This window comes from Camelus bactrianus, chromosome 24 (assembly GCF_048773025.1).
Source record: "Camelus bactrianus isolate YW-2024 breed Bactrian camel chromosome 24, ASM4877302v1, whole genome shotgun sequence".
Classification (NCBI taxonomy): Eukaryota; Metazoa; Chordata; class Mammalia; order Artiodactyla; family Camelidae; genus Camelus; species Camelus bactrianus.
This window is the reverse complement of record NC_133562.1, coordinates 9,932,089-9,956,771: the sequence shown is the minus strand read 5'-3', so window position 1 is coordinate 9,956,771 and position 24,683 is coordinate 9,932,089. Positions and strand designations below refer to the sequence as shown.

The following is a 24,683-nucleotide window of genomic DNA, read 5'->3' as shown; positions in this document are numbered from 1 at the left end:
TTGCTCTCTTGGCCCTTTTTAACAAGTGCTCACTTCTCTCTAAATATTCCCCCATCCCCTTGCTAACTAATGGCTAATAGAAGTTCTGCAGGAATGGAATGGGCTCTGGGAAGGAAGGGGATGTTTTCAGGTTCCATTGTAGATTGCAGGCTACAAGATTCTTTACTGTCTCTCTGGAAACCTATCTTTATAGCACATGAGCTCATTCCTTAAATCATCATCCTCATAGACAGTGCTGAGATGATTTAAGGAATGAAGCTTCACTTCAAAACTAGAATAGAAAATTACACTTGTTAAGAAGATACATTCTCTTATCAAAAGTAACTGGAATTCTGATGATGGATGATGCTGATGGTTGTGCAACAGTGTGAATGTCCTTACTGTCACTAAACTGTAGACTTAAAATTTACCACATTAACCGTTTTTAAGTAAATTTACCATAATGAAGAAAAAGTGACAGGTTCTGTTTTAACCTCAGGAGATGGAGTCAGTAGGAATTAGAGTAATATGCCAATTTCAGGGCAGTAATATTTGCAGCATCCTTCCATTCTGTTGATTACTTCAGAGATTATCATCTTACATTGGTATAGAATTGTTTTATAGTTGGCAAAGCACTTTTATATATACTCTATCCTATTGGTCCCTCTCTGTGTGTACAAGAGGTTTTATCAGCATATTGCAAATGAGGATTATTGCAGTTATCTTTGCTGAATAACAAATTACTCCAAAACCTAGTGGCTTGAGAAGAACACTCACTCACTTTACTTGCCCGTCTGCAGTTATGGGCAGTACTTGGCAGGGTTGGCCATCTCTTTTTCTCATAGAATTAGTTGGGGTGGCTCAGTGAGGATTAGAGCATCTACTCCCAAGAATAGTTGGTGCTGGCATGTTGGTTAAGAGTTCTTGTCCACATGGGCCCCTCTACCGTGCTGCTTGGGCTTCCTACAGCATGGTGGCTAGATTTCAAAAGCGGGTGTTCCAAAAGACAGAACGTGGAATCGCCCAGTCTAAGGTTTGGGTCCACAAACCAGCGTATCATCACTTGAGCTGTATTCTATAGGTCAAAGCAGTCACAGAGCCCACCAGTATTCAAGGGGAGTGGACATGGACGCAGCCTCTAAAAGAGAAGGACATCAGCTGATTTGTGGCCATCTTTAATCTGCCACGGGATGTCAAGGCTTAGAGTGGGTTGGCCATGGTTACTCAGCTAGTAAGTGAGACTGTTTACTTTCTTCACCAAACTCTTTTGGGTTGGTGTGAGTATTAGAGCACCAAAATCTAAGTCACTTGAAATTATTTCTTTCCCTTGAAGCCAGTGGATAATCATACTTAAACCCACTCTTTCTTCAAGCAGGAATACAGAAATGATTTCTTAAGAATAATTTTTTAAACTACAAAATGTTTTGAAGCACATCACTTCTGAGTCTAAAATCTAGGTATATACATGAAATCCTTAATTTAGTTTCTGCCAATGATTTAAACACCATCTCCCATAATATTTATTACCACCAAAGTGCATATAAATGCAATATAATGTGTCCTAAATCTAAGCAATTTTAAAAACCAAATGTTGTGTTTATCAAACTATCTCAAGTAGGGAGGGAATTCATTTGTTACCTAAAAATCTCAAAGATTAGAAATGTTCTTTTATAGTTAAGATATATTTTCCATGGTATGAAGCTCCCATTTTAAGGTGAAGCTCTACAGGTGAAATAACCACTTTGCTTTGAGCAATTTTGCCTTCCAGCCAAATTTGCAGGAAGAAACTATTCCACCAAGTGGGAGATACTGACCTATGAGTGCTTCGTGTTGACAAATGAGGTTGTTAAGCGGTAGAAGCTTGGGAAAACGTCCTTCACAATGGAGAGACCTGGCTGTCACCACCTTAACCAAGTGATGGACCTCTGTATCCACATCTCTAATAGTGGGACAAGCTGACATTAAGTGCCTCTCAGCATGATACAGTAGGAAGTACACAGTCCCACCTGTAAAATGTTCTTGCCAACAATGTTTAACGTGACTCGAATCAGCCTAAAGACCCAAGTTTCAGTAAGCCTTTCTCAACTGGGGTTCCCCAACTGAACCATAGATCACAGAAAATGAGTTGAATGATGATTTACTTGATTCTCCCAAGAATGGAACATAACTAGTACCCATTCTAGATGCACAGGATAGGACTTTGTTATGTAAAATAGGTACCTTAAGACAATACAACCCAGTTCTCTTATGGATCTTTAGTTGTGAAGATAAATGATGTCAGACAAATCCAGAATGTGAGACATTCTACAAAACAGCTCACCTAATTTCTTCAAAAAAAAAAAGTTATAAAATAATGGTCATTAATTAAAGGAAACTAATGACTTCACCTCACAGTAGATGATTTTTGCCCATTTTTCACCTTCACCTACAAAGATTCATACAGGTACTCTCTGTATCAAGTTTCATTTTGCTCAGCATAGTATCTGAGCTTCACCCAAGCTGTTGCATAATTCAGTTTCTCTCCTTTATATTACTGTGTCACATTCCTTTGTACAAATATTCCACAGTGTGTTAATCCGTTTTCCTATTGATGGACATGTGGGACAGTTCTGGTTTGGAGAAATGAGTCATCGATTACTACAAGCATTCTTGTAGAGGTATTTTAGCGTCATATGCAATCATTTCCCTTGAGTATATACTGAGGATTAGCGTTGCTAGATCATAAAGTCAGTGTATGTTGAAATTTATTAGGTACTGGCAAACAATTTTCCTCCGTGTTTGAACCAGTTTACACTTCCAACCCAAAATCTTAGAGTCCCAGTCATTTTAAATCCTCACCCCTTCTGAGGGATGTTGAGGAGGAGATATTGTCAGGGAAAGGGCATGAGGAAACCTTCTTCGGGGGTGATGGAAACATTCTATTTTTCATTCTGGTTACTGCTTTCATAGGGTTGTATTTATGTAACAAAAAATTTATCAAGGTCTAAAACCACTATAAAAGTCTAATTTTAAAAAATTCATCAAGGTATACATTTAAGATTTGTATACTTTGAATGTAGGTTCTATCTCAGCGAGAGAAGAGAGCAGGAGACTAAAAAGATCTAACAACCAAATTTATGGGTGAGTCTTGATTGGCTCCTGGTTCAAAACAAAAGACAGTTATAAAAGGTAGTTTGGAGTCAGTTGGAGAAGTTTTAATATGGACTGATCATTAAATGTTATTAGGAAATTAATTTTCTTAGGTGTGATGATTCTATCATGGTTATGTTGAAGAATGTCCTTATTAGGAAATGCCTGCTGGGGTATTTAGAGAGGTGAGTTGTCATGATGTCTGTGACTTACTTTCAGATGATTCAGCAAGAGGTATAAGAGTGTGTGTGTGCGTGCATATGAGAGAGAGAATGTATATACATAGACATAGAGATAAAGATAAAACAAATATGGAAAAAACGGAAACCATTGTTGAATCTGGGTAGTGGATATAAACGTCTGTTATTTTTTCAAACTTTCTTAATATTTAAAATCCTCTATAGTAAAAATTTGTCTGGGTTGGAAGGAAGATATAGAGACCTCATTGACCAGCTTAAAATGCAAGGTAATTAAGAGAAGACCCTAGAATGAAATCTAGGACTCTTGACTCCTAACTCTGTGCCATCCTCTGCATTGTGCTTTCTGTGTTACAAACCGATTATTAAATTTCAATATGCCTTTATAAATTAATTTCCTTCTGCAAAGTACTCCCAATGGTCTAACTAGGCAGCACAAAGACACCCCCATATTTTTCTTATAAATAAATTGAACTTGCGTTCTGCCTGCAAACTCACACCTCCCTCCACAGCATTCTCTCCCTCCACCCACCCCTACTACCTTCCTTCCTCCCTCTGCCATCCCCTCTCTCCATCTCTCCATCTTTCCGGTTACACAGCCACTCTATCCATGCCCACATTCCCTTCTAAATGCAAAAGCTAAATTGAAAGCTGAGTGGCCCTGGCAGCCCACAAAGCCCCGTGATTCCTACCCTCTCCACGCCCCCAGGGCAGGAGGGGGACTGGGTAAATGCACCACTTCTGTTTGAGGTTTGCTGGCCCAGCTGCAGCGCTCAGCGGAGCTTCTCAGGTGGCTGGGCTGCTTTGAAGGTTTACTTTCAATTAAAAAAAATAAGAAAGAAGCCAAATCAGCAGCTGTCAGGGATGCAGGGAAGATTTATTCAGGGTGGTCAAAGGGGAGCGTGGCCAGCAGGAAAGGCCTGGAGGTAGACGGGAAGGGAATTCCAGCTGGAGACAGAAATTCCTCCTGGCAAGGTCAGACCTGCACCAGGCTAGTCCTCCTGGGTAAGGCTGCGCCGCATCCTGTTGCTGGGCTGGGTCACAGGGGAAAACAGCGTCCTGTTTGCAGACACTTGGAGGATGAGTTTGGGGAGGGGAGCTACCAAGGGAAGCAAACGGGTAGGGCCTTAAAAGTATAGCTTATTAATCAGATGAAACCAGGCCCACGGGATCAAAACATGACTGATTTTAAAATTGCTTCCTGATTCAAAAGCTGGTGTTGCCCACCTCAAAACGTGATGAGGGGTGAGGAGGCCAGGTCCCTGGGCAGCTCTGCAGGCACAGAGCTTCCATTGAAGTCAGCCTGTGTGGAGAAGCAGCGCAGATGTGCAGAGAATAGCAGCGGCCAGAGTCTGTGGCTTCATCACCTTTCATTTCCTGTCTCTGTTCTTCTCTGGCTTTAGACATCTGACAGGCTATTGTGAAAAAGAATGTGTGCTTTTCAGAAGGGATGAAGCGAGTCCCACGTTAACCCAAATCAATGCTCAGGTAACTTCTAGAAGTAAACAGTTAAGCTACAGGCATGAGTTTGAAAAAAATTCTACTCGGCCCCTCTACCCATGTTTACACCCCTTCTCCATCCCACCCAATCTGGGATGGAATCGGAATAGAGAAGCCAGAATGTGTTCCATGCTCTGTCCCCTTTTGTTCAAAGGTGGTAATTGTCCAGTTACACCTGTTCCCCTGGTACAGTGGGTTACTGTTGAAGCTGCTAGTTACACTAGTAGATATTGCACAAATACTCCAGGCCTCAGTAGCCCGTAACTATTTTAAATAGATTTATGTATAAGCATAAATATGTATTTTACCATACATAGGGATTTAATTATTTTAGAAACAAAATTACAATTACCCCACATCCGTCTGATTTCCAGACAGTGGCCTTGTACCTGTCCTGTCATTTCCCACAGTCCCTAAAGAGATGCCCTCATACATGCCCAAAAACCAGTCTGTCGGCTGCAGTCAGCATGAGGTGACCGCCCTATTTTCCATCTCCAGCTGTCCTCTGTCCTTGTCCACCACACATGAAGCCCCTGGGAGGGAAAGGCCCAGTGCTGCCAGTGCCCATCAGGAGACTCCAGTGGTCACCCTGGACTCTATATGATGTGCTTCCCCGGGGGAGCCCAGCTGGCCAGACCTGGCTGTCAGACAGCACTAGGCTCCTCACAGGGTGGAGGAGAATGGCTTCCCTCCTAGCTCTGCATCATGTTTTGACACCAAGGCAGCTCTGTTATGCCAAGAGAATCACAAAGTCTCTCTCGAAATGTTTTATCAACTTCTGGGATCACCTCTTGCCTGGAAGGTAGTCCTCATGTAAAATCTATCAACTTCTGGTCCTGATTCCTCTCTCTGGTGGAGCTCAAACATAAGCCAGGAAGATAAATATACATTATTAGCCACTTATTTTTTGTTCTTTCTCCCCAGCTTTTCTTTTCCAGAACAAATTTCTCTTTTTCAAGTTGCAGAGCAAAACCTCATAGAATTTTAGTAAGTGAAACAAACAATGATGATAGAGATGGAATGAAAGAATAATCTTCATCAACAATATCTGGGGCTCTCCTTTCTCAAAATGTTATATAAATCTAACAATCATATCCTTGCTAACATTTAGCCTTTTTTTTTTTTAACATAACAGCTGAGATTTACAGAAGTAGGTTTATTTTATGAATCATAAATAATGTCCACATTTATGAGATAGATTTAGTCCTGAAGAGTTGACCATAGAGCAGTTTTTACCAAATGTGCATTATCCTCTCCATTAACATCCATTATGATAAAGACATGTCTCATAAGAGCAAGATTTTAGGACTAGGGGATTTAAAAAATGATATGAAAAATTTTGGTAAGATAAAGATTTTAAAGGTGACTAGGCTCATGGCATCCACTGTACTGTGAAATTAGAAATTGCTTTATAATAAAAATAATTTCCCTTTTTACTTGCTGATCATGTAATCACAAAAACAAAGCTCTGTGCTGCTTTGAGGCTGGGCATTAATTAGAGCTGGACTGCAATACCAAATCTAGCCAGTAGGTAGTGCTTTCTTAAACAAGAAAAAGACTTAAAAGTTGAAAATTCTGTTTTTATGAAGTTATTTGAAGTTAGAGGATCATGACTTTATAGCTACTAGTAACTATTACAGTTTTTGATACTTTGGGATGTGGCTCTTACAATGAGAAATAAACAGCTATTTGGGGGAATCCCTGAGGAATGTAAAGAGCAGATATAAGAGAAATGCCAATAAAATAATAGTTTAGGCAAGATGGGCATAGGTTTGTGTGTGTGAAAGTTAAGGAATTATTCTTTTTCAATGAATTTCAGGGAAGATTTTTTTTTATAAATTTTGGATGTCTTGAAATGCAGTGATTTTTTAAAAAGCCAATAATTTGATATTTTTACAATGGAAAAATTAGCAAATGACACTAATGAAATAGGCACAGAAAAACTTCTGTATCTACAGTCCTAAGGGATTCTGAGGGATTCCTTGAGAAGGAATTCCTCCTCTTGGAGTGTGTGTGTATGTGTCCTTTTGTGAGCACCTTGGGGTAGCCTTACCTTCTAGTGGGGGGAAAGGAGAAGTCACTGGGGTCTTTTTGTAGAGTTTGTGTAGCTTTAACTTATTTTCTGAGTTTAATTCAGTGTACAATAGTAACATGTGAGGGGGCTGTTATCAGATTTCTCTAAATTGTAACACAAAACAGTATTACCCATTTATTCAGTGGCTGCTCAAACAGAAGTAAAAGGGAGAGAAACTATGTGGAATTACTGCCATCTGGTGGAGAAAATAGAGACTGCTGTTGTGGAGGGGGGAAAAAAAAAGACCCTTAGATTTGAGTTTTGTTGATTTGGTTTTGTTTATCTTAGATTTGATTCTGGTTTTTATTTAGTTCACTCACGTTTACCTCCTAAAAGCTCTGACTCACTAACTTCCCTGTTGGAAGAGGGAGTGAGCAGAGATCTCTTAAGTGTGAGAGGCAGTATGGGATGGAGTCAAGTTTCAGATTCCCTAAGTTCAAGTTCTGGCTTCATTACCTGCTGATTGTCTTATCTGGGGCAGGTCATCTACTCTCTATTCTTTAGTTTCCTTCTCTATGGAGTGAGAATAACCATGTTTTACACAGATGTTCTGAGGAATAAGGTGATTAATGAATCTTGTTTGGCTAAAAGAATCCATGCTCAAGTTTCTGCATTATCCTTGCAAATCCTGTTCTGATTTATACCCTATGCAAAACCTATTCAGGTCTTCTCCAGTCAAAGCCTTGTCTATACTAGTCCAGCAGAACAGCTGTACAACCTTGGCACCAAAGGACTTGGTTGCTGGGAAAGATACAGGGCCAAGCAGGGCAGTTCCTCAGCAGTCCAACTGTCGGGGTACTGCCCTCTCTTGCATCCCTACAAAATCACCGTAAGGGAAACAATTCTTCGTGCTTCCTCACTTCACTGCAGAGCACATTTATGTGTCCCTGTTGATTTCAAGCCAGATGATACATTGCTCCTTAAAGGCAAGGACTCTGCCTAACCTGTCCCCTATTACCCACTACACAGTGCAAACCCTGTTGGGGCTATTATATCAAAGAGACAGATATTTTCTTCAGTCCAGAGAACAGTACAGAGGAGTACAGACTCCAGACTCTCCTTTTTTCGGTCCTCATGCATGCCTGAGACTGAAGAATACTGAGGTGTAGACCATGATATCCAACTCCAGACCAGGGGGGCTGCAGCCACTTGAGAGCTATTCTAACTCAGTAACAATCAGGACCGTTAGCCCAGTTTGGGCCATGTGAAGCCAGAGGAACAAAACCAAAAAATAAGGATTGAACTCGAAAGAGTTGGATTCCAGAAACAGGAAGCCAAGAAAGGCAGAACATGCAACCAGTTGCCTAACCACCACCTCAGCCATGACCCAGATGCCCTAGATAAGGGCAGGAAGGATGGAGTTACAATTTTAAAGTAGTTTGTCTTCTGGTTTCTAAGAAGGAACTGATAAGTGCCTTTCTATAGAGGTAACAAAGCATGTCTTTTACATTTTTGACTATAGGAAATTTTAAGTTAGGATGAACATCAGAAAAATGTTTTTAACAGTGTCCTAAATGTTTCTTAGGATTTCCTTCTCTGCTTACATTGCCCCTCTGTCCTTGCAGGCTGACTGCCTCAGCCACTAGAGACTTCAGTGTATTCATCATAGTGGGTTTAAATTCCCAATCTAATAATTCCAACATCCCTGCTGTGGCTGATTCTGATGCTTACTCTGTCTCTTCAAATTGTGGGGTTTTGCCTTTCGGTACACCTTGTAATTTTTTCTTAATTATGAGCAGAACGTGATACACTGTGTAAAAGAAGCTGCCAAAAAATACTTTTAGCAATGTGGTGGTGAGGTGTGAAGGAGGGGAAGTGTTCTGTAGTCTTATGACTAAGTCTCTGTCTTTCAGTGAGCCTGTGCCCCTGGACTATGAATGCCACACATATTTCTGGGGTGGGAGTAGGGGTTCTCCTCCTTAGGGGGGTCAGGATGGCTAGAGCCACCTGGATTTGGGTATTTCCTTTATCTAAACTTTTCCTGTGGGATGTTTTCTTTTATGGTCCATTCCTTATGATCTGCAGTAAGAGAGCAGAGAAAGGCAGTATTGAAATCTGAAAGGAGGGAGAAATTCGACTTCTTCCACTGATCCTTCACAGAGCTACTCATCATTAACCAAACTGGCTCATTCTTTTGAAAGCCCTCCTTCTCCTCTTATCCCCTAGTAGATGTTTAAACACATAAAGAAATGACAGCCAGCATGAGCAAGGAGAAAAGCGTCCAAAAGAGAGACTATTTAATACAAAGTGCATGACCAGTCTGTAAATAGCTGTATCTGACTTAAGATGGAAGTTTGAAGAGACCGAATGAGATAATTAAGGGAGAGATGCACATAGCTAAGAACAGCTTGTTTTCACCCGTGGTGCCCTTTCTCTTCCATCCCTGTGGTATGGCTTTAGCCTCATGTATGCATCTATCCTACTTTTGTTATGTTCTGTGCTTTATGATGTTTCAAAATCAGATATCCTTGCTACTAAATCTCTTTGCAATAACTACATTCCTGTAGAGAGGTAGCCGTGGCCTTTTTAAAAAAAAAAAAAAAATCTGTCCTGTTACATAATAATGTCTCAGCTACCACAAAAGAATAAGTGATGCCCTTGTACTCAACTCTCAGAGGCGAAATTTAATGCACTGGCAGGTGGGTGCTAGCCGTGTCAGTTAGCTACTACTAAATATCAGACCATTCCCAAAATGTAGTGTCTTATCAATCCTCAGGAGTCTCTGGATCAGCTGAGTGATTCTTCTGGTCTGGGCCATGCTAGGCTTCAGTTAGCTGATCTCGTTTAGCCACTGTTTGCCTAGGCGTCTCCAGTCAACTGCTGAGTGACTGCTTTGAGATGGGCTCAGCTATGACAGCGTGATTCTATTGCACGTGATCACTCATCATCCAGCAGGCTAGCCTGGGCGTGTTCACCTGGCAGTGAGCAAGGTTCTCAGAGACAGAACAGATATACTCAGGCCTTTTGAGGCCTAGGCTTGACATTGACATGGTGCCAATTTCACTGCCTACTGACAGCAGTTTACTGGCTAAAGCAAGTTTCTCTTGATGGGAAGAGCTACAAAATCACATTGCAAAGGGTGGGGATGCAGGAAGGGGTAGAGAATTGTGGTATTTGGGCAGTCTTATACAATGTTTGAGGAAGACAATCAGATGTTCATACCAGCCCAAATTTTTGAATACCCCTTGGAGTAGACATTTATTATCTCCTAGTAGATGTTTAAACACATAAAGAAATTCCTTCTTCTGGTAACTGTACCTCCCTTCATTTGAGGACACTATTTTTCCTTCTTCTGGGCACATGGTTTGAATGGGGCTGACCCTATCTCTCAGCCACAGGGATTAGCCTGAAGGGGGAACTGACCCTAGTGGACAATACTAGTGTTCACTCTCCCCTGTAGGGACTGGTCCCGAGATATCCATACACTGGGCACTCAATTTATCTTTTCCAGGATTTTTTCTCTCACTGTTACTAGGAGAGGCCCTTTTCCTATCCAATTAAGCAGGACATGAGCATCCATCATCTCAGCCTCTTGTAGAAGCCACAATATAAAATAAAGTCACAGAGTCTTTGGTTTCCGTCACCCCTGGGGTGGCTCCCCTCATTGTCTTTATGTGCTTTGATAATGGGAACCAGTACTCTCACTCCTGCCCAGGTGATTCACATTGTGTTTTTGTCACTTGTAACCAGAGGAGTCCTAACTGAAAGAGCCCTAAGACAAAATTTCCAACAGAAAAGGCAGTGTTTGTACTTTCTGGGATACTCACTAAACTAATTTCATGCGTCGTTTTTTCTTTTTACATATAGAGCAGGGCTGCAATTCAGATGCCTGAAGGGGACAGATGGGCAAATGGAAGTGACTAAATGAAGGCAAGTGGAACTGTGGAGCCTTGCAGGGAACCTCACTGTCTATAAGGGGTAGTCACTACTCAGACTATTGTTTACTTGGGAATATGGGCCCAGTGTTGCTGGATCTTCCAGTTTCTCAAAAAGAAAATCTCAATTTTAATTTTGAAGTCCCCAATTTTTAAAAAAATAACAAAATCCACTCATCCTATAGACCAGATACCTCCGTGAACCACCAGTTGAACTCTGTAGGGAACCCACCAATGATCCTGTAAATGTTAAATCCCAGATGACCAAAATTCTATTTTATTATGCTTTAACATAGGATGCTTTTGCCGGTTATCTGTTATCTGTTAGCTCCAAGCCTACCTTTTTATACACTGCACCGTAAGTTGGAGCTAGGACTCATATTTCTCAGACTCCCTTGTCATTTGGCTTTCAATTAGATTCCATGAATGGAAGGCACCGGCAAGAGATTGAAAGGCCAGAGGTACAGAGAAGAAAACTCAATTTGACATCCCTGTAGCCGCAGTGCACAGCTGTGTTTCTCCCTTGCTGTGCCCCATCAGAGGTACTAGCAGTAGCCATGGCTTCCCTACCCCACACCCCAGTGGCAGCCTGAGCACCAACTGGTCCCACCCCTTTGACTGTCCTAGCTCTACCATTGGGCTCAGGAATTAATCAGGTCTTCTCCAAGGGACTTCTCCAAGATCCTAGATTCTGATAACACTACTTTTTATTCTCTCTGGACTTAAAGGTGGTAGTCATTTTCTTAAATTATTAATCTCTGGATTAAAGATGATTCCTTAAACATCTACTTCTTGCTCTTTCAGCCTTCCAATATCCTGCATTGATTAAATTCCTTCTGTTTGAAACAGCTTGACACAACCCTAACTGATACTGATAACAATTATTAGAACAAAATGTTTATTTTGTATGTGAGAACTTCTTTTTCTGAAATCACAATGTGAAAACCAGTTGCTTCAAATCTCAAGATCCTTGCTACAAGAAGGTAGTTACCAAAAAGCCACAAAAAGCAGTTCTGTAAAATAGTTGTGATTGTTCAGTTATTAATATTTAAAGTCCTCATGACTCATAAAAAGACTATACCTAAAGTATCATTCATAATTGGCATTTATATCCCTAAATCTGTCTCATTCGTCTTGAATCTATTTCTATACAGGCCAACTGAAGCCAATACCTAGGAAACAATATTCTTAAGAATGTTTTACCAGTTACACCAGGGTAGTTGGGTCCAGATTTATGATGAGCAAATACATATTTTAAATTTTTAAAAATATGTATTCTAAAATAATTTAAAATTAAATATCTTTAAAATTTAGTAAATTTGCATAAACCAGCTGTATTTGGGACTGGAGGATGGTAATTACTCATATTAGAATAGGAGCTTTCATTTTCATGAAAAGCCTAACCTGAGGATATCTTGAAGTTTAGGTAGAAGTTCAGATATACAAACATGTATTTCTAGAAAATGGAATTATATCATTCTTTTCTCTGGAAACATCTACACCAAACTAATAATTGTGGCTGCTGCTTGGGTAAAGGAATTGTTTAATTGTTGTCTTTTTTCTTATAAGTGAAAATTATTTTAATTATAATGGAAAACATTTTGAAGTTCCTTCTGTGCAAATTTAAAAGACTTGGATTAAAGATTGGGGTTGACATTCCCTTTTTAAGGAAAATGCCTATTGCATGCCTTTTCAGTAAGTATCTGTGGGGTACATTGTACTAAGAGAACCCCAAAGTAGTATTCCTGCCCCAGGGAGTCTAAATCTTATTGGCAAGGCTCACTGACATCTTTATGATAAATAGCTAATACATTATAAGCTCCTAATACCCATTTGTTTAATGAACACATGGAAGTATCATCAGAAATATTTTATTCAAACTCTCATTTCATAGAATATTAGCCCTATTCTGTTCATTTATCATACCTGGATCATATTTCATCACTTCTAAAACACACGTTGCTCACTTTTCAACAATTCTGGAATCAGAATAAGACTTGTTATAACTGTGATTTTTAAAGTATTGTTTCATAGACAGTCTGCAGCATTTTCTTTTTTACAATGTCAGTATGTCTTACATTGATGGCATCTTGGATTGAGTGAAATACAATACATATTATATATTCTATATTTTAGAATATACTATATGACTATTTAGGCATGTTTCCCCCAAGGTTCAACTGGGAAAAGTCTTCCTGAGGCCACTCCGTTCGATGAATATTGAAGCCTCTAATGATCAGATGAAATCCACACAACTACTGGCTTATAAATGTTAAAACCAACAGCTGATAAGTAACAACTTTATAAAAACTTGCATATTTATGAGGGTTTATTTCTCATATTTTCAAATTACAATTGAATGTTAAATATGTATTTTCCATTTTGAACTTAATGTAAGGCATAAGTGTATATAAAAATCATGTACATTTCTAAGCATTTATGATATACTTAAAAGGTTTTCATATTTTAGTGTTTGAAATTAATCAAAGGTTTAAAAGGTCTAAGAAATATGGAAATGACTAACCTGTATAATAATTTTAAAAAGTTATAGAAGAAACTGATAAAACCTTATAGAAAAGATGAAATTAACTATGAAATCAAAATGAAATGTTATGACAAAGACAAAGAGTACTGTAAAAAAAAAATTAATCACAAAAAGAACAAAATGTCACCAGACTAATAAAATGTGACTCATCAATAAGGTACAACCTACACTAACTGCATAATAATAATAAAGGAATCTCTCTGAGCACTGCAATGTAAAACACTGAGCACACAAGTTAAAAACAGCAAACACAGAAATATATTTTATTCATAATTATTGACACATACTATTTCTGTGAACATTACACCAGGTACATCAGGTTTAATCATATAGTCCTTTTGCATCTCTTAGCCTTTCTTTTTCTTCCGTATTTTCTCATAGAGAAGTTTTAGCTGATGTGAAAGTTGGGAGAAAGGGGGCAGAAAGGAATAGGGAAAGCCATCCTTTCAACCCATTGGTGACCATTGCCTGTCCCTCACACTCTCATCCTGTGGTTCCCAGGACCTCCAGATAACTTCACTGAGGACCTTGAGAGCTGTAGTGATCTCCTCTTTCCTCCCTCATCCCACACTTCCTTCTTTTCTGGGATCAGGAATAGAGATTCTGGAAGTACACATGCCCTCTGCTCTTCCATCTGGACGCCCTCACTCCCTGCCAACTCAAACCCCAACTTGCCTGCCCAATGACCATAACAGAGCTTCCTACCCCACAAAAAGAGTACAATATAGCTCTTTTTCCTGTTGTATACTTTAGGGAATGATCTTAAAATGTGACGAGTTTTCATTGCTATAAAAGAAACAAAAAGGGAAATTCACTTAAGACTGTAGCAAACACTGAATGTAGAAAGAAAACTAAAACTCTTGACTTTTCACAAACAACATCATCTTAAGATCCAAAAGACAAGAAAGAGGTAATGACTAAGAAAAATACAGTGCTTTTGTGGCTATAAGTTTACAAAAATATGAATTTCTAATTATACTGTTACTATTCACCAGAATAATTTTCCACTGACTTCTGATTTTTTTTTAATTTTCAAGCATTATGATTTTATGGACTTTTTTGGTAGAGTGGATAGGGAAAGATGAAAGCCAGATCAAATTCATTTAGATGAAAGTAAGACTGAAACTTACATAAGCAAGAAGATTATCTTTAAGAGGACGTTGACCGATTGTGTGATAGTATGGATTGCTTTTTCATATGAAATATTTTCAAGAAAGCCTTCTGAAAACGCTTGTGACACAGCGGATACAAAAAAGGATTGATAAAGGAATTGAACCACTGAAGCCAAAATGTGAACTCGTACACAGCTGTTGCAGCTGTTGTAGGACGCTGATCTAGAGGGTAGACCGAACGAATAATTGTGAACAGAGAGTAGGGAGCCCAGCAAATGGCAAAAACACCTGAGAGAATGGCCAGTGACTTGGCCAACTTCCTGACTCTGAGTAGTTCAAGATGTTCCCTTTGGTGAGGAGCTAGAGAATCTGAAAGGGAGAGGGAGCCCGTTTTGGAAACAACTGTACTATTTATCTGGGTTCTTAAGGAAAACAAGACACTGCTCTTTCTTCTCGGCCCCTTGGAATGGAGGGATGCTGCTGCTTCTTTCAGTTCAGGAAGAGATGTCCTTGAAAACAGTCCACACCTGAATGAACGTCCACAGCTACCAGAAGAGACAGAAGTGAGTCCAGAACGGCTTTGACACCTACTGAGATTACCACGCTTCCAAAGTCTCCAGTAAATATACATGTTGAAATAAACCACTAACAATAGCGGGACCAGGAATTCGAAGAATAACGTGATGGCAAGGACATACCATTCCGAAAAGAATCCAGGTTCACAATCCTGCTTCTTATCCTTCCAAGACTCTGAAACAAGAATTATTGGCCCATGCACTAAGAAGGCCCCCACCCAGATGGCTGCCATCAGTGCCATGATCTTCAAGATCCCCATGTGTTGAGTTCTGTAAGATACCTAAAGGAAAGCAAATAATTTTCAATATAGTGAGCATATATTGATTGTACAACACATACTATCAGCCCTCAGAAGTTTCAGGGATGTACAAGGCAGGGACATTAACTGGATCTGGGTCATAAGATGTGAGCCAAGGCAGAGGGTTCAATTTCGAGGGAGCCTGGGCCAAAAGTAGACTTTCTTAGTGATTGGAGGTTAAACCTCTGACACTGTATAAAATGTCAAGGTCAATATCTTACATAAGAAAGCAATTTTTCCCAGTCCGCAGACACTCATCTGGACTATTAAGTGAAACTGGGAGCACCTTTTCACAGTGTTTTTCAAGCTGCTGACTGCGTCACGAGCAGCATTTTTTAAAAATGAATTGGAATAGTCAATGTCAGAATGCCTCACACATCATAAGGATAAGTGTCGTTTGATGGAAATTTTGCTTTGGGAAGATAGATACACATAGAAATGTGTAAACTGAATCACAGTGTAAAATGCATTTTTCACTGTAGTCACAGTCAGAAAAAAATTGAGAGACACTGGCCTTTCTGAATCCAGTATTCAGCAAGCATCTACTCTGCAGCTTATGCTGAGACTTCAAGGTGAGGTCAAAAGGAGAAAGAACTCCCACAAGATCACACACACACACACACACAAAGAAGTATAAACCAGCTGTGGGGAGGTACTGCAGTGTTACTGAGCATGACTAAGTCATTTCTTTCTACAGATGTTTCCACCGATAAAAATGGTGCCAGAACAGAGGTGGCCAGCCACTTTGAGAGGCATGGCTGTGGCAAGTGCCACAGTCTTTTTGAGGGGCAAACCATGTTCTAGGTCCACCTGGTCACAGGGACAGGCTTCCATATGGGAAACTGAGATTCTGTGAGTGAGGACTGCTCTCAGATCACAGGACCCATGATCTTCGACAGATCCTGAAATCTTGGAGACTATCTTCTGTAAGATATCTATAAGGCCAGCCACCCTACATGAGGGGTAAACACATGAACCAAGAATTTTTTAAGGGGATCTGGAGCAGATAACCTCTCCAAACCCCTTTTAGATCAGTAAGGTTCCTTCCAGCCGAAATGTTGCATATTTCTCTGCTTTCATCATTTAAGAGAAAGGAAATGATTTACCCAGGAAATTGGAACTCACCTCCCTTCTCTCAGTCTCTCAAGTACTGTTCTCTCTGTGAATTCTTAATTGTTGTTCTAAAGTATTTTCCCTTTTTTTATTAAAAGGATGTAACACTACCCAGCGCTGTCTGTCTTTGATGGATTGTATGTGCTGGGAAGGCTCACCAGTTGGCTAGATGTTAAAGGAGGCTTGTTTTTTAAAAAAAAAAAAAAAAAAAAAAAGTATTTTTAAAACTGCAGAAAAGTGGGGTTTCCTTTTTCTTTTTTTCCCCATATCACTGGTATTTCAGAGGCTAAGCTAAAATGCATATGGTGCTGACCACAAGCTCCCATGTACGATGTGCTTTTTACCTTCTGCTTATCATACCACTAATTAATACATCTCCTGCACTATATCTAATGATTAGAAAGATGATAACAGTACCCTGATGGTCATAAAACTGCATTTAGTTTTTTAATGTCTCTGTTCAACCTTTGTAATGATATGATGCAATATGCTGGGAAGTGATCTCTTTTCTATTATGCATAAGGTCAAATGAGATAATGGACATCCAAGGGAATTGAGAAGATAATGCCAGTGTCTTCATCTCTGGGTAGCCTTTTTGACACACAGATAGTTCAAGCATTGCTTGAATCCAGGCCCATGCCCCCCTTGCAATTAATCAGTGGCCCAGTTTCACCCACTACAGAATATGTCCATTATTCAGGATGATACCTCTTACCCTGCTTCCTTCCCCACCCCAATAAGATACCCAAACATCTGTCAGTCGGGTTTATTTTGTGAGGCAGAGCAGCACCTGGAATTTGCTGGTGTTAATAGTAAGATAGGATTGCAGGGCATTCTAAGTGCCTGCCATGCCCTGCCTCTGCATCAAGACTTCCTTTCCCAAATTACTGTTAGGTTTCCATTTCCCAAGCTCAGATCATGCCCTGCTCTAGCACACTGTCTCCTCTACTTTCAGCTGCAGCAAGAGCTCAGCTTCCCCATGACCGCTTCCTACCAGCTCTTGTGATCTTTGAAGCTTTCCTTCTGGCCTCACACGGCTGTGTTGGAGCTCTTAACCAACAAAGGCACAAGTGCTGCCTGAGTGTGCCTGCGAGCGTTTATACACTCACATGTGGAGCACATGTTACACACTTGACTCTGTGCTGTGTACTAGGGACTAAGGATCCAGCTGGCCCAGTCCTCACCAAGTCTATAGCCTGCAGTGTTTGGGGAATTTCTCAGGGCAAGGCCAAGAAAGAAACCCACCCATTTTCTCTCTGGACATCACACCTCGACTCTATAATTTCTAAGCCCTTTTTCTAACTGGGCAAGCTGTCCCTGACCTTGACACAAACCTGAGGTTGACTCAAGAGCTTGGGCATTCGGTGAAGAAATGTTCCAGTGAACACTAACTAGGAACACCCAGTGGAGATTAAAAAGAAAACCCAGAAAGAAAGGAAAATTTTTAAGTACAAATGGGAAACATTATGAATCAGAGCACTGCTTTTCAAACATCTTGACTGTGACCTAAACTAAAAAAAAAAATACACTGTATATCCCTATCAAGTATACAGATAAAAGTATTCATGAAGCAATACTTATCTTTACTGTGCATAAGTTACTGATATACTCTAATTTTAAAAATTCTCCTTTCCATATTTTTTCATCTTAAAAAAAGTGACATCACAACTTACTAAACTGAATTCATGATTCAGTAGTAGGTTACTACTTGCTGTTTGAAAAATGTGAGATTATAGACATCTGAATTGCTAATCCAAACTGATCTGCGCTCTCTCCATAGTTTGTCCAGTACAAACTGCGGTGAACTCTGGCGCCAATGAAGTATCCAATGCCAAGTGTCTGGCCATCCCACTCTCCACCTCTTCCTGGCACATGGCAGCTTAGTTAGAGGATGCACTTCCCAGCTTCCCTTGCAGTAAGGTAAGACCATGTGACTAAATTTCACCAGTGAAATGTGAGTGGAAATGATTGTGTGATTCTGCACTACTTGGTTAAAAGAAAATCCCCTGGACTTCTACCTTTTGTCCTTCCTTTTAGAACTTGAAGTGACAACAACTTGTCTTTGACCATGCAAAGGAGCATAATGACTTAGGGCTTAGGAGCAATTGTGACCCACCACCTGTTTTGATAAGAAAGTTTCATTTGAGCAGTTGCAACAGAGACCATATAGTTCCCTTTATAGTAAAAGTTTGCTGATCCCTGCCCTAGCAGGTACAGAGCTTGGGTCCCTGGTTGAGTTCCTAGAGCAGAGCCTCCCACTCTTCCTGGACTGTGCTATGAGAGAAAAAGAAAGTTCTATCTTGTTTGAGTCTCAGCACTTCGGAATCTCTTTGTTATGGCAGTTTGTCCCTGCCTTATCTGATACACTCTCCCAACCCTGTCTGCCTCCAAGCTGTGCAGTCCTCCGAGGCCAGAGCTGTCACTGTTCTGGCAGTGCCTCCAGCATCACTCTTAGCCCCTTTGTCTGTGGATCTGCCTCCATACCAGACTACTATGCTCCTCACAGATAAAGCGTGTACTGAGTCATTGTATCCTAGTCCTTAGCAAAACTCCTGTCATACTAATTCCCCACAGATTTGGGTCCCTGGGACTCAGGAGTGAAGGAAGTTTCCCATCTAGGCCTCAAAGATTTCACATCATTGTCCTATATTTGCATGGCCCCCTTCCATCCTCTGTCCTTACTAATATCAGCCTTATTCTCTCTTTCATTCTCTTGTTGATAAATTTAGCTTGCTTAAGTGCTGTCACTAATGAGTTGATGAAGCTATTCCAAATCTTGGGTAAGTTCAGACTTCCTTGGCATGGGTCCTAAACTGGCACTGATTTGTTTCTGATTAGTTGCACTGTACAGGCTGTAACTTCCCTGTGTACTGTCTTTTCCTTTGGTCATTCAAAATTGATTTTCTCATGACATTCAGAAGTCTGGGAATCTTTCTACTCGCCCACCAAATTCCATCTTGAAGAGAACATTCAGGTCTCAAGTTGTCTAAGGAGCTGAACTGAAAAACCTACTGTGAGCCTCATGCATATCCAATCTACTGTGGACTCAGTATACCACGTCCCACACTTGCCTTGGATTTTGTTTGACACCTTCCCATTTTAGGGGCACATAGGGAAGTGACTTAGCAAAATCACACACAGAAAATGTTCACTAAGGGCCAATGATAACTTAATGCCAGATAACAAAAGAGTAGTCAGGCTCCTCGAAGGTTTGTCAACTAAATTTTTTTTTTTTTTTTTTTTTGCTTAGGGACTCAAAATGTGCAAGTATATAACCGTCTAAGGAGGATACATTAGTTTTTTACTTACAGCATTCGAGACTGACTGATATCGATCAAAGCTGATGAGTACAATATTATACACAGATGCTGTACACAAAAGATAGTCGACGATGAGCCAAAATGCACAGATTTCATCTCCAAATTTCCAGTCAAACAGAGTGTGAGGGATGTACAAAGGAATGGAGATCACACCTATACAGGGAAAAAAATGAGGGTTAAAAAAATAGCACATATCAATGAATATGAAGAGACAAAGATACACAACAGTGTATCTGAATTGACCAAAAAGGGCTTGATTACAATTTAGAAATTCATGATATTTTATTAGTAAACTCAGGACTGACCTCCTGTACATTCTTAAAATACCATTTTTTAAATAGCTGTCACAAGCATCGAACCTTCAGTGGCTCCTTATTACTTTCCAGATTAAGTTCAGGCCCCAACCCGTATCTCCAGCCATATATAGCATATATATATGATCTCTGTGTTCATGCTCCAGGCCAGACAAGATGGGCCACCCTCTCCCCAGACACATCCCTCATGCTCACATCTCTTTGCCTTTGCCAATGCATTATTTCTTCCTAGAATGTCCTCTCTTCCAGTGAGAAGTCAATTTAATTCCTTCTCATTCTTCACTTAGTTCAAAAAATGACCTCCTCCTTGTCATCTTTCTTGAGACTTCCTGGGCAGAGGTGACCCCTCTGTCACTTGCCTCTCCTGTCTCTCATGAACAAATACATCCTCCTTTATATGGTCATCATCTGTTAACTTGTTTCTCCTAAGGATTAGGACCATGTTGGAAGTCGGTTTTTGCATTCTTCACCACATCTAGAGTTGAGCAATGGCTCGCACATTTAACTCAAATAAATTAATAACAGCTAATACATGTCATGCAGTTACCATATGCCAGACATTGTGCTGTGAACATTACATATATTGTCGCGTTTAACCTCCATAGAAACTTTGTGAGGTAGACACCATGCTGAATTAGCAGATAAAGAACCCGAAGCTCAAAAAGGAGACACTTACCCCAAGTAAGTGAAAAATCGGATTTGAAACCAGACAGTGTGATTTCAGAACCCCTGACTTTAACTGCTACCCTGCACTGAACAAATACCTGAATGATTCAACTCAGCACAGAAACTGCTTCATTGTAAAAAGTAACTAAACTGGGCTCCCTTTCCTTTGGCTTTGTAGGGGTTTTCAACTGTATTGACATTTCAGACAGGTTATCATCTCGCTAAGAAAACTAAGTGGAAGCAGATTTCACTGTTGTCTTCTTTTAGGAAATTGCCACAGCCACCCCAGCCTTTAGCAGCCACCACCCTGATCAGTCAGCAGCCATCAACGTAGAGGCAGGACCCTCCACCAGCAAAAAGATTACGACTCACTGAAGGTTCAGATGATGGTGAGAATTTTTTTTAGCAAAAGAGGATTTTTTAATTTGTTTTTTAGACATAATATTGTTGTACACGTAGTAGACTATGGTATAGTACAAACATAACTTTTATATGCACTGGGAAACCAAAAAATTCATGTGTATCTTATTTTGATACTCAATTTATTGCAGTGGTCTGGAACCAAACCCCCAATACCTCTGATGTATTCCTATACTAAAAGTAAACTTTACCATCCTGAAAATGTGGTTCCGACTCTGCCTGCAGCAACTACCTTTTGCCCTTGAGGATCCTGTCTGGACCATCCTCACATGGTCACATAGGCCATAAATGCCCACACAAGTGTAGATGTGAAAAAGGTACCCATAGATGGAAACCTTAGTCACGTGATATCAATTTTATAGATATCAATATACATATAAATAGTATATTTTTTTCCTGGAACAGTGTACAGATGAGATATATTTATATCAATGTAGCTGGTGCTGGAATTTTTCCTCAATAAATTTTTGCTTTTCAACACTAAATGCAGCCTGGGATGCTGCTCAGGTGCCACAAATTTAGATATTCGACAGGAGGCCAGTTCTGAAACCTGTGAGAAGATAGCATTCAGCCAGGAAGTCCACCGTGCTGAGTACATGTCATGCTCTCATCTGCTCTGGCATCGTCACATGGTCCTAGAGCTCTGGGTGTAATGACCCCAAATATTAAGAATTGCTATCTTACGGTGACAGAAAAATTCACAAGTTCTGCCCTGGCCCACCACCACCGCCACAAGGTCCTGCAGACTCAGAGCTGAAAGGCACACTTTCAAGAATGGCAAAGGAGAAAGAATAGTGTTGACACAAAACTCAAATCTTGTTACAAACACTCAGACTAAGTGCCGTCATGCTGAATATTGCATTAGATAAGTGGACCTCTGAATGAAGCTGGCAGGGGCAGGGAATGCATGAAGGATGAGACCGGCGGGTTAAGAGAAATTCTAGTCTGTGTTAAGTTGCTCTCATCAGGAGCAAAGCCATTTCTTTGCCCATCCACCTGCTGATGAAGGCAGGCCACTAGGACTGCTAAATCATCACAACTGCAGGGACATTTCTCAGAGACAAACCATATCTTTATGTTGTGGTACTCAAGCTCACGACAGTGGCGCTGCAGTGATGCTGACATTGGGCTATACACAGAAACACACTGTTCTTATCTAGAACGATCTTTGTTCAAAAGCTTCAGGCTTCAGACTCTCTCAGTTAGGTACAGTTTTACCCCATCCCTCCTTACCATCATGTATCCAGGAAGCCTTTGGGATAGTCAAAATACATTATCAATTTTTAAGTTCTGAGTGTCATCAAAAAGTTGTACAGTTCTGTGAAGGACACGGAGAGGAATACGTATATTTACAAAGACTGTTCTCTCTATTCACATAAATATACTCATGTAATTATCCATGTTTATGTGAGCGAAGTGAATGATGTGGAAGAATCTACACCAAGTTGTTAATGTTGGTTATCTAGAGGAGAACTGAGGAGAGAAATGGGGAGTTCGCTGCACTTTTAATACTTCTATATTGGTTAGCCACTTTTATCTGTGACCCTGTCATTTCTGTATCAGGATTTCTAAATCAATCTCTCCGGCTAGAAGTTTCCTCCGGAACTTTTATCAACGCAATATCAAAAGAATAAGCTGTTTTCTCAAATGTTCCTTATTTCCACGAACAATGCTGTACTTTTCTGGTCCCCAGAACCCTGTCTTTAACTCATCTTTCTCTTTCTCCTGCCTGACCCCACCCTGCAGTCCTGCCTCCGAAACTTCTTTTCCACACTCACCATAGCTCAGAGCCTCACCACTACCTTCTGCCTAGGTTACTACAGGATTCTCCCTGAAACCAAGCTGTCCCCTGCTCCAGCTTCTCCCACCTACTCCATTTCTTCTGATACATCTAAGGTAAAGCTTCAGTCCATCTGCTTATTCTCCACATTGGCTGCTGAATAAACTCCAATCCAGACTCACACTAGTATTCAAGGGCTTTCACTGTATAAGTTCCAGCTACTCCAGCTTCACACTCTACTGTTCCCAGACAGCTCATTCACGCACTAGCCACCTGGAGCTCACACTTAGGAGGGTGTGCATGATGATTCTCTACCCGTTATGTCTTTATTGATTCTTGGAATACTCTCTTCTCTCCCTCTCTGCCTATGGAAACAGCACCCATCCTTCAAAGTTCGTTTCAGAGGCCACTACCCACTAACTAAATGTGCTTTTCCTTCTGAGTGCCCGTAGCACTTGGTAGGTCTTTGTGGGTTCTCATATCACCCTAACCTATTATGGTCATTTCTGAACTTCCTTTGTCTACTCTACTGTATTGAAACCTTACTGAAGAGAGAGATTAACTTAGTCTTCTCTATATCTCCTCATTATATAATCATACTTAGTACCTAATAGTACTTACACATGGTAGGTACTCTGCTAACATTTGTGACCTTGATTTGAGTTGACACTTAACGGCAGAGAAATCAAAAGAGTAAGGGGACTGACACTTGTTGAGCAGCCACTGTGTTCCCAGGAATAAACTAAATATTCTGTGAGTTTTGCTCCATTTTAACATAAATGCAAGCATTTCGCAGCTACAGACAATGACTAGAAGCTCCTATAAAACAGTATCATCAGTTGACATTTCTGCACATTTACTTATTATGATAAGCATTGTTTAAAAAAATCATCAGGCAATAAAAAATTATAAAGTACATGTTTTCAAAGAAAGAGTAATTTGATTTCTATGATCTCTTACAATTATATAATGCTAAGATACAATATTACACGCAAGATTGTTTACTGTTAGGTGTGTTTTACAACATTCTAAACCATGTCATAAAATAGTATTACTAGCTATACTATTTAATTGACCTGAATATCCCATTTTCTGACTGTGCTGATTACCAGTATATACATTATATCCTATTTCTCCAACATTGTGATACTAAGGAAACTGCTCACTTAAAAAGGAATACTTATAAACCTAAACATACAAGGAAAATAGCTTCAGAAGCGAGTAACTTAGACGAATCCAATTATGGACTTACTTTTATTCTATAAAAAGAAAATAAACTGTTTTCAGATGAAAAATCCCCTACGAAGCTGATTTACACATATGTAACATTCTCATACAGTACCGTAGAGCATCCCCTGAACTTTAATCCTTAAACTTTTAGTTTTTAGTAGTCCCAAATTTCATACAGTTCCTTGAAATAACAAAAGCTTATCTTAAGGTTTTAGAAATAAATTATAAAATATTATCTTAAAGATATGTGACTTACCAACAAAGAAGTCAGAAATGGCCAAGTTAAGGAAAAAAAAATTACTTCGATGTCTAAGGTTTTTGTCCACCACAAAAGCTAAAATGACCACAGCATTTCCTAGCATTATAGCAAAAGCTAGTAAGCTCATTAAAAATGCTAAAGTAATGCGAATGTTTAATGGCAAAGCATTTGTATCATTAGTAGGTAACATCACATCAAATGATAAAGAAACTCAATACAGCAAACAAAGCCAGCAAGACAGTTCTGACAAGTGTGTTTCCCAGTCGAATACCTAAAATAGTCTCCCACGCGTAACT

At 40.0% G+C, this 24,683-nt stretch overlaps 1 protein-coding gene across 1 annotated transcript; it reads right to left on the bottom strand.

Moving 5' to 3' along the window:
• Positions 1 to 13,534: 13,534 nt before the first annotated feature.
• Positions 13,535 to 24,614, bottom strand: HRH4 (histamine receptor H4). Its single transcript, XM_010958031.3, has 3 exons — positions 24,385 to 24,614; positions 19,708 to 19,871; positions 13,535 to 15,267 (listed from the first exon to the last, which is right to left on the bottom strand). Exons 1-3 carry the CDS (start codon positions 24,575 to 24,577, stop codon positions 14,449 to 14,451), a joined length of 1,176 nt encoding a protein of 391 aa, XP_010956333.1. The 5' UTR covers positions 24,578 to 24,614; the 3' UTR covers positions 13,535 to 14,448.
• Positions 24,615 to 24,683: the final 69 nt, after the last annotated feature.